This window comes from Hyalella azteca, unplaced genomic scaffold (assembly GCF_000764305.2).
Source record: "Hyalella azteca isolate HAZT.00-mixed unplaced genomic scaffold, Hazt_2.0.2 contig10848, whole genome shotgun sequence".
NCBI lineage: Eukaryota > Metazoa > Arthropoda > Malacostraca > Amphipoda > Hyalellidae > Hyalella > Hyalella azteca.
The window spans coordinates 1-11,681 of record NW_025940867.1 but is presented as its reverse complement, the minus strand read 5'-3'; the positions used below and the strand labels follow the sequence as shown (position 1 = coordinate 11,681).

Below are 11,681 nucleotides of genomic sequence, written 5' to 3'. Positions count from 1 at the left end.
GATCTAGGAGTGTTCATGAATACTCAGGTCAATTTTGGTGATCACGTAACGGCAAAAACCGCAAGAGGTAGGCGACAAATGGGGTGGATCTGGCGGACGTTCAGAACAAGAGAAGCGGAACCGATGATCACACTCTCAAGAGCCCTTGTAATACCAATTCTGGAATACTGCTGGCAGCTCTGGACCCCGTTCACACTCGGCGCAGTGCGGCAACTGGAAGGTGTCCAGCGAACCTTCACTTCCAGGATCAAAGGGATGGAAGAGTTGAACTACTGGGAGAGGTTGAGGCGCCTGGGTCTGTACTCACTGCAGAGGAAACGGGAGAGGTATGTCATTCTGTACACATGGAAAATGATAACCGGAATGGTGCCAAACTTCGAGAGCGAGACCTTCAGGATTTAGACATATCACAACGAGAGAAGGGGGAGACTGTGCAAGATCCCCCTATTACGTAACAGATCCGCAGTCAGATTTCAATCCCTGCGGGAAGGATCACTTTCCGTGGCAGGGCCAAGGCTGTTCAACGTCCTACCAAAGCATCTAAGAGAGGGGGAGTTCACCCTGGAGACCTTCAAGAGACAACTGGACGTTTTCCTGGGCACAATCCCAGATCGACCTCCCCTGCAACACTACCAGTGGCGAGAAGCAAGCAACAGCATCGTGCATCAGGTGGCCCAAATGAGGGCGGATGAACGATAATCAGAGGCGGCGATCCATCGTGGCCTGGGACTGCTATGTCCCAAACAAGTACCAAGATTACCAAGAACAAGTACCAAGATTACCGTCATCTCCACTCGACGGAAACCGCTGTGCTGAAGGTGCTTTCAGACATTCGGCGAGCAGTAAACGGTGGCGACATTGCGACACTAGCTTTACTCATGTCGGCCGCTTATGACACGGTCGATCACGCAACTTTATTGCGTCGACTTAAGTCATTCGATCGGCATGCGCGGTACAGTGCTGCTGCCGTCCGAGTCATATCTCAGCAATAGATTCCAATGCGTTCGACGCGGGAACTCTTCTTCTACGCCCTCGTTGGTCACTTGCGGCGTACCACAGGGAGCAGTTCTCGGCCCGATCCTCTTCTTGTTATATACTGTTGACGTATTGCATGTAATCGATTCACATAGTTTGAATCCGCAAATGTTCGCCGACGACACCCAAATTTATGGCTACTGTGCACCGGCTGATGCCACAGCGCTGTAGGGTCGACTGTCTGTCTGCATGGACTCCATCTCAGACTCCAACCGGCTCCAGCACAATGCATAAAAACCGCATTTATTTGGTTTGCTACTGCTCGGCGTCAGCATCAACTCCCGGCCAACACTGTTCGCGTGGGCAATGCGTTCGTCACACCTGCGTCTGCAGTTTGCAACCTGGGAATTCTGCTGGACTCGGAACTTTCTATAAACAATCCAAACCAAAGTCATGCACCACCGCTTTCTTTGGTTCTCTGCGACGAATACGTAGCATCAGCCGCTGTCTTTCGAGGCCGGTTCTCGAGGCCCTCGTGGTGTCGCTAGTTCTGACCACATTGGTCTATGGTAATGCCACACTTTATGGACTTCCGAACACGGCACTTAATAAACTGCAATCCGTAATGAACGCTGCAACGCTGCTGCTCAACTCAGTGAAGACCGATATTGCGCGGTCTTCACTGGCTGCGCATTCAGCAGCGCACGCAGTTCAAGGTCGTTTTTATGACGTTCCGATGCTTTAACGGTCTGGCGCCTCCTTATCTCACGGAATGTCTGCAGCGTGTGTCGGATCTGCCTTCTAGAAGACGACAACAGCGTCATAAACAGCGGACCTCGTCGTACCATCTCATCTACACGTCTATCTACCGTCAGCGACAGAGCGTTCCCCGCCGCTGCCGCCAGAACCTGGAACAGTCTGCCGGCTTCCGTAACTTCCGCTCCTTCGTTGCAGGTGTTTCGTCGACGCCCAAAGACGGAACTATTTCGTAGAGCCTTTGAATACAGGGCTTAGTCATTTTATCCGTTCCCATCAATTCTTCTGTCTATTTATTTTTCGCTTGCTAATAATCTTATGTGTGACGTGCCCTCGAAGTTCGTTTGAACTAGACGTAACGATAAATGCTTCGTAGAATAATAATAATAATATGTATCAATGTCGCACCACCACCGCGCAGTATGCACCACTGATGTACCATGACGCCCCACTGCCGCGCAGTATGCACCAATGACGCACCACCGCCGCGCAGTATGCGTCACTGAAGTGCCAACATATTATTATTTATTAATTTTTTGCAACATTCATAGCAAAATATTCAACTTCATTTCTTTCATTTTAGTTTGTACTTCATTTTAAATCTAATTTCTATTCCCTTCAATTATTTACTGATATATATTAATGCGTTCACGAAATGCTTCATAAATAACAAACTAATTTAACATCCATGTTATTTGTGCAGGTCCTGATGCTGATCGGCAGTGAGGTGGTCACGAACACCTACGCTAATGGGCGGACTGTGAGTATTGAAATTAATGCCAATTGTGGTCATTAACCTTTAATTAGCTTAGTATGGGGAAAATTTATTTTATCTACGAGTATTCCACATCCTCCTTGAAATTTTTTCTAATTTTAGGCCGCACGAGATAATTAAATGTCGACAACAGGTTTCGAAGAGTTTTATTGCCTCTCCCGTTGTTGCAATAACATTTATGTGGTAAAATACTTGACACGAGTCATATTATGTTATAAATTAGTCTTCTAACTTGCGGCAATACAGAAAAATTTGGTCAATATAATATAAATTTGAAGCGTCACATTGGTAGCGACATTCATAAAAAAATATAACTCAGTACTCACTGCAGTGAGTGACAGTTAGCGCATTTTCTCGTCGACGAAAACGTGAAGTCACAGACAGACGGACAGACAGACAGGCAGATGGACGGACGGACGGACGGACGGACGGACGGACATGACGAACAAAATAGGGCATTTTTTCCATATATGAGAACATGTGCCAAAAACGATTATTTTTTTATTTGTGAGGTTAAAAGCAGTTAGAGTGCCGCTTATTCTAACAGACAAGTTCCTGGTCATCAGTCACACTCGTCCTCAGGGTATGGTGGTGCCTGGGCTGGCGTCTCAGGCCTCCGACCCTCCGATGCAAGGCATGCATATGAGGATCAGCTCTTCTTCTTCAGCTCGTCCAGCAAGATCTGATATTCCATTCTTCTCTTCATCATCAGCAAACACGTTTCCATTAAGTATGGTGACAATCTCTTCCACCAGTGCAAGTAACTCACAAATGGTTACGACAAATTCCAATAGATACAAAAAGCTTGTCTCTCAATTTTCGAAGAGAGCGGATACAGCAAGCCCCTTCAGGCCCCAAAAAGGTACACCCATTACCTATTCTGTCATGAACAAGGATACGAAAACCCGGTCCACTTCCCACGAGCTTAAAGGTAGACGCTATCGTCGTTATATTTTGGAGCCAACCTCCACTAACAATAGTGTTATAAGCAGGACATTTCATCTTTTAGATGAAGGGGAAGAAAAAATCCAGTTAAGTGAGCGATACAAGAATATAACCTTAATATTAGGGAACACGGGAGCTGGCAAAAGTACTTTCGTTCAGTGGATCGCTGGGGACAATAACAAGTTGATAGCAAAAGAAGTATGGGCGGGAACCGGACAGTACCTCATTGAGGATGGAAATAGAATTGGTAACTCAACTTTAAAATCCAAGACAATTTTCCCTGAATTGGTAGTTCATTCTGTGACGGATACTGCCTTTTACGATTGCCCTGGATTTAGTGATACAAGAAGCAGCAGTATGGAAATAGCTATCACCTACTTCATTAAAAAAGTAGCAGATTATGCTGAGCGTGTTAAATTGATCTTTGTTGTTAATCATTCATCGGTTGAGAAAGGAGTAGACAGACAAGATTTCTTGAAATTAATCAGACATGCTACTGATTTTATTCAAGATATTGATAGATATCGCCGAAGTATAGCTATTATGGTAACAAAAGTTGATAACATTTATAATAAAGTTGGAAGAAATAATTTTCATTTGGTATCAGATGGAGACGTTATAAAAGCTATCGGTAGTTTTTTAGAGGAGGTCCAGCAGGAGCTCGTGGAGCGATTAGGTGGCGTAGGTGTTCCTGATGAACAAAAGATATTTTATACGCAAGCATTAAAGTTTGTGAACACTTTATTAATCAAGGATGGTGAGCAGTTTTTGAGGATAGGCATATTCAGAAGGCCAGATGAGCCAGGCCCTCTGAGTAATATAACTCTCTTACAAGAGGGAAAGAGGCATATAGAAAGGATAGTGAATGAAAACCTTGGGTTCACCGCAACACATGATGATGACTTTGGGTATACCATATCTGATACGTCCAAGGTTGCTGTAGGTGCGCTGGCAGTAGGAATTAACGACAATGTATCCTCTTATCTCCTCACCATCGCTGCCCGCATGCAGGAGCATTACAACCATTCAGTATTAGAGATGCGTAGTAAGCTACTCTCTATGTCTAACATCGCCGCAGCCGTTGACGCAGATCCAGTAGAGGCTGGAATATTTATAGATTCTTTCAATTTGGGATATACCGTCACGACTAACCTAATGGAAGAAGTTGCTAATATAACAACAGACCAGTTGGCTGAAAAGATCAACAAGAGCCTCACTATATTAAGTATAGGTGGCTGTGATGAGGCTATGTTAAGAATAGAACAGCAAGGTAAGTATTTTGCATTCCTGCAGGTTATGAGTGATAGCGCATTAGGTTCTAGGGCTTGGGGTGACTTGTTGCAACCCATTGCTCAGTATCTCTCCAACTCAAGACGTGAAATTCAGAACAATATTAATGATGTCTCAGAAAAAATCAATGTTCAAGTGGAAAATAATATATATAATATTGCCAAAAAAGTTAAGGAATATTACCAAAGTAAAATGCGTTACGTGGTAATTCAGCAATTATCAGATGAAATAAAATTTGGACATGCTTGCATCATGAACATGACAAAAGAAATGGAACAATTAAATACAACCCAAGATTTGGCAAGAAAAATTCCAGAGCTTATATCAGAAGATGGTCCCTTCAAAATCAGCCGTACCATAAACCATATTTCCCGACATGGAAAGTACTTAACGTTCTTACAAATTATAAGCAACAAAACGCTAGATACCTCATCACCATCTCAATTAATAATTCCACTCAATGAAACAGCGACATACCTCAAGGAATCACAAGGTTGGTACGAATTCTTGACTAATTTGTATGAAAAGTTATCTACATATGACGTACAAAAAAATAGAATGAAATACAACGTCGCCCACATTGCGGACTGGGGACAAGAGGGTAAATTACAAGGAATATCAATAACGCACCATAACTTCCGACAATTTATGGAAAAAATTAAAGAATTTCATGTAATAGGATATAATGAAGTAGCAAACATAGCAGCTGATGAATTACGCGTGGAGGAATTGAAACAAGTAGCGAGTCTGACGCTGGACGGCAGATTGCATGCCTTATGCCAATCAAATAAACTCACAATAAAAGGAGGTTACATAAGACTTAGTGAAGTAATAGTGGAAATTGGGAATTGTAAACAAAACAGAACAGAAATATTTGCTTTGAACAAAATTTTTGTCGACGAAAACCTAAATAAAGAAGGGGAAAAGTTCAAACTCGTAATGATAGCCCCGACATGGGAGGTAATAGGTCGTAGAACAATAAACTTGAGTGGGGCTGACGCTCCGCCACATAATCCACGTAAGGCAAGTGACGGCGAGGTGGACGGGAGGCGGGGAGCTGACGGTAGGCCTGGCTTGCCTGGAGGACCAGCTGGCAGTTTCTTTGGCGTAGGCACAACATTCTTAAACGGAAATATGTTGAATATTATGGCTAATGGAGGAAATGGTGGTGATGGTCAGGATGGTGGGAATGGTGGATCCGGCCGCGCAGGTGATTCTCCAATAGAGAGTATAGGACACTATAATGGAAACTATAAATGCGACAAACTCTGCGTTGACGGCCGAGCGGAAGTTTCATTCGACTGTGATTATATATATTTGGTCAAAAAAACGAGCCATAGTAAAACTGCTTTAAATAAAATTATGTTGTATGGCCCTCCTCCGCCCAGACTTAATTATCTATTTAGGTACACTAAGACTATTGCTATTTTTGGCAATAACGGCGAACCTGGTGGAAATGGTGGGGATGGTGGGCGAAATGGATACGGGGGTAAATCGGGAGATGTAAAGTTAATTACGCTGGGTAACGATTTAGGGATATCAAGTATCAATAACAATGGAAGAGAAGGAACAATGGGCAGAGGTGGTGAAGGAGGGGATGGTGGTAGGGATGGATATTCCATATGGCTTAAATGTACTACTATATTCGGCATTTTATCAATATATAGACGCGACTATTTCGAACTATTTAAGAGATTTGAAGAAGATCGCGGATACGCTCAATCTGGAAATAATGGAAGGGTCGGAACAGATGAAGCAAACATCCATAACCCAGAACCTGGGGCCATCATTGATAATAAAACTGAGATTATCAACGATTATAAAAGTTATGCGAGAGAAAACTTACATGTTGCTGTTGGTGGCCGTATTAGGAGACACTATCTAGTGCAATTTTTCCGTGAATTGGATACTAGTAGAGATATTAAACGCATGTATGATGTGTCAGGATTAGTAGGGGAGCATCGAGGCTTAGAGAGGCAGTTTCGTCGCTTACAAAAAAGAGATTCCGTATTTTTTTATCAATCATTATTAGATAGGATTAATGAATATGCAAATAATACGGACGATAACCAAAGATCCTTGGAGCATAATAAGACCCTCGCCTATATGTATACAGCTGTTTTGAGCAAGTTATATGCTTTAAAAAGTGATTCAGATACTACATTGATCATAGATATAAACGGGTACCTTGATATAGTGATGACCGATATCAATAATTTTATTCAATTAAAGGAAAAATATAACATGGTCAACACAATAAATAATTATAAGAATCAATATAAAGCCAATATCGATAAAAAAATTGAGGAATCCAAGCGCTTCATCGAAGAGGAGATTACACCGGCCATTGATCAACTGCACGCGCAAATAGATGATAAAATAGAGCTTCTTCTGGCTGAAATAAAAGAACTGCAAAGAGAGGGTGAAGACAAGAGAGAAGAATTGCGCAAGAAAGAGAAAGAATTAGAGCAGACGGTGGTCCTTAAAGGGTTGTTTAGTTGTTTCAAAATTGTAGAGCAAGCAGCAAGTTTTTTAGGACCTGCAGGAGCGGCGGCAGGTGCGTTCCTTGGAGCCGCAAATTCCGTAACGGAAGCTTTCGTTTTCGGCGATCAGACCGCAGAGCGGCAACCTCTATCATTGCCTGCTGGTGTAACGGCTGACGTAAGGCTTTTGAAAGCTCAAGTTAGAAGGGCCAAGGATATTAAAGTGACGAGAAATAATCGAATATTAGACGACATAGCTCATGAAATCGATCCACATCCATTGTTGAAGGATGTTCGTGAAAGTATAGCAAGAAGCAGGCGTGAGATGATGGAAATCCGCAATCGAGAGGGAGCTCCAGGGCTCGAAGAGCGGTCTGAAGAGCACGTGGCCAAAATTAAGGAAGAACTAAAGGCAAAAGAAATCGAACTAAAGACGGAAAAAAATAATGATAAAGAAGGAGCCGCTGAGGCGCTAGGTGCTATAGATACCGTTGATCGTCTAATTCGTATTAGTGAAGTGAGCTTGGACATTTACAGTAAACACAGAAGTGATCGATCAAATCTTGATACGATGAGTAATGCTGTTCAACAAGCAGAAGAAAATCTACAGAATCTTAAACAATACGAAGGCAAAATCTATAGTACAATAACACCTATATTAAATAACATGGCAAAGGATCTCGAGGAGGTAGAAAATACGTTGGGTACAAAATCTCAGGTGTCACTTGACGTAACCAAATGGCTGGTACAAAGCTCGCTCAGAGACATAAAACTATCCATGCGCCAGTTAACCAAAGGGTTTAAAATAGAAGAAGACTTGGCACGTTGTATTGAAAAGTTGGAAGAATCCATGACCACCTTAATCCATGTATACGATCGCATACAAGACTACCAACAACAACAAAACTTAGCTAACTATATTGCTGCAGTAGCTGCTCCCCATGGTCCTGATAATGATGATCAAAAGGAATTAGAAATACTCATCAGGTCTAACCTTATCCTGACGCAGTACGTAACCGCTGTTGATGCATTGAAGCAGTGGGTGTTTCCGTTCACTGGTCTCTATCTTGAAAAGATTAATTTGCCATCCCATTTGGAGTTTAACTACAGCAACATTGAAGATTCAGCTGCTAAAGTGAAGGAGAAAATAGAACAGATAAAATCGCAAGTACATGAATATATGACAGCTATTCAACATCATGACCGACTTATAAATGTAGGGCTGTTTAATAGCATCCATGTTTCTTCCCATCCGTTTTTCGTATGGAGAAATGAGCACCGCAAAACGGAGGTGCGCAAGCTACTGTCGGGTGAAGCAATATTCCTGAAAGCTGACATAAGAGGCAGTGCACCGGACAAAGATGCCATTAAGTTTAATTTACTTGAACTTAACCTCAAAGTAGCTAATGCAACCCGGCAGATTGAAGTGAACGATGACCTGAAAGGCTTTAAGGTTAGTGCCACCCACTTAGGCAATTCATATTATAGGTATGGGGATAAATTTTATGTTATAATCAGTCCTAGTCAGACCATCGAGTATTCATTTGAAAAAGACGGTAATGGAAAACCAGTGCACAATAATCTGGTATATGATAAAATCAAGAATGGAGATTTTATGCTCAGTCCTTATGCTATGTGGAAATTTCAGTTAATTCAACTAAGCAATTCAACTTTCAATCAACTGTCTATGTATAGAGATGAAATTGACTTAGAATTAGTGGGAAGCGGATTATATGTAACCAAAGGCGCTGACCTGCCGAATCTAAATGTAGGGAAGTTCTATAGAGCAGACGATGCCATGTTGTACCTTGACAGTGATTTGTACGATCAATACTAGGGAAGAAACTAGACGATACATTATCCTTTGATGCTTCACACTTTAGAGCTAAAAAATTATTAAAAGCAAGACCTCAAAATAAGGATTACGAGTAACGACGTGATGTTACACTGCGAAACCTGGTCCGAAACTGCAGTAATGTGATAGTTATTGAAATAAACTGAGTAAATATATGACCAACCGTGCAAGGTAGAGAGTAATCCTGCTGTTAGAGGGCGTGGTAACGGCGTATCCCAACGGAGATTTGGCAAGCTTGACAAGGTCATGATCGGAAGTGTTATTCTAAAAAACTCACTGCGTCAATAAGTAGGACAGTTCTTGACTGGTTTCTTGATGATTTAACAAACTCGCACATGCGCCCGCAGAATGAAACGTCCTGGGCAGACATTTTCTTGGACCGAGTTCTGAGCGAGTAATATGAGGATGAACGGATCAAAATTGGAAATGTTGCAATTATAGCTGCTGATTTTGTCGGTTGTACTTTTTGAATATGGAGGTCAAGTGTTCTACACTGATTAATTGGAGACTGTTATTATCCTTAATGAGATTTTTAGAATGTTTTAATCATAAGTTTTAGACTGTAAGTTTTACGAAGTAATAAGAGGCTAATCGATTATTATAAGTTATTTTAATTGTTCATTATTAAATAAGTGCTCATAAAAAGTATAGTTCAGAATCTACGCTATTAACAGTTGATTAACTATGAATAGTGTTAATAGTTAGCTAACTGTTAACGGCTCGAACTGTTGACTGTTTGAACCGTACTAACGATGTCTTTGTATGCGTCAAGTTTGATCACGGTTTGATAGCGTCTTAATTGGACACAATATGTTTGAAACAGATGAAAGCGCTAGGTGATTATACATTCATTTTATAGTCATGACGTTAATTTTATTCCTTCAAAATAATCTATAATGTTAAAGGAATTTGTGCGATGCTCAGGTTATAGGATCATCAGGTCACCGAGTGGTTACTAGTTCTTGTACAGCCGTTTTCGGCGGGGGGGGGGGGGATTCAATGCATCAGCTTGCTTCAGGTAACCTATTTCAATGAAATATTTATTTTATAAATGTTGTGCAGGGCTTCTGAACAATCAATTATGGCTTAGTATAGATTGGAGTTGGTGAACAATTGTATTATGGTGTGCATGTCATATGTGAAGAGTTTCCGTCACAGACTCACTTGTTTGGTTAAGATTGGTCACGGGGATGAAAAGTTGGGGAAAGTGTGGTACAGTGGGATACGGGGCACAGTGGGACATGTCAGTTATTTTATTTACTAAAAAAGAATATTGAGACGCGTTGCCCTGCCTTACATTCATCAGAGAGCAAAATTTTGTTTTAGGTAAGGTAAAAGTAAGCCAACTAAATATTTTGCTATCTATATTATTTAATGTTATAATACGAACTAAATAAAGACAAGAAAATAAGACATTTTGCGAACTTAAGCTTTCCTGTGTGTTGAATTGCTATCAATAGGTTCAAAATTAATTACATATAATTAAGTTACTTTATTCATTAATATTAAGATGGCGTTGTAGATGTAGGGGGCTAGGTTAATTATAAAGGGTCAACAACATGTATTATCTTGATGTATAGAGTATAGGAAAAGGATGTATTTTAATTAGGATGTAAAAGGTGTGAGATTGCTTTAGAAAGAATCGGAGCTTTGCTGACTTGTCGCACGAACCGATTCATTCGGATTTTGGAGAGCGGACAGTAAGGATCCTTCTATTCTGCCTGTATAAGTCTTGTTCCAGATAGTCTCAACGAACTTTGTAACCTTGCGCATTTTTATATCTGTGTTGTGGTGTTAGTTTTCAAGTATATCTTGACCAGAAAAGACTTTTATTCTTGACAACAGTTCATGCGAACCTGGTAGTCCCCAACATAATGGTACCGTGACTCTTGCACTGTTTTTATGGTGCAAGATATTTAATTAGTAACCTGAGTGTAGACACAAGTGTGATTTTAACAGGTTCACTAAGCTGAATTCTTTCTGTGACAGCGAGTGTCAATGAGACTCACTATCTTGAGACAGAGTCCACGCCCCAGGACTTCCCAATTGTCGGACTCGAAAGGATGACATGACCGCACCGAATTGCCAGATGCATTGTGGGATCGACCGCAATATTTGTTGCAACGTTTAGCTTTCGCCTACGTGTCTAATCTACTGGGCTTGTCTCTTTGTGAAGTTTTTTGCTTGAAGATGGGACGCTACTGCGCCTTTGTTGAATGTACCAGTCGTTCTCACGACTATTTAAACAGAAAAATGAATAATGGAATGCGTTTCTTCAGTTTACAAACCGTGAATGTCGTGTATAGCGTATCAGTTAACGTATCGTACTAATATTATAGTAATATACGTATATTTTCTGGGGGCAAAATCTGTTACTTGCCACTAGATAAGTTACATAAGTAAGAATTGTAGTGACTAGATAATATTATAGTGTATAATCTCCAAGCGGAAAGATATCATAATTTCTTTGAGATTATTAGTTGTTAAGCTGTTCCTTGTCGCATAGTTAATGTCGTAAATACGACGATACTTGTGAACTTCGACCGATAACTTCACAAATAACTAAGATAAATAATCATCGCCAGTATATTATTGCCAATAA

General features: G+C 41.1%; 1 protein-coding gene across 1 annotated transcript; it reads left to right on the top strand.

The window, feature by feature from the left end:
• Nucleotides 1–2,434: 2,434 nt before the first annotated feature.
• LOC108676795 lies at nucleotides 2,435–8,677 on the top strand (the record flags this gene model as incomplete). Its single annotated transcript, XM_018164932.2, has 2 exons — nucleotides 2,435–2,491; nucleotides 3,089–8,677. Coding segments are annotated over 2 exons (5,646 nt in total), but the record flags the coding sequence as incomplete, so codon positions are not given.
• Nucleotides 8,678–11,681: the final 3,004 nt, after the last annotated feature.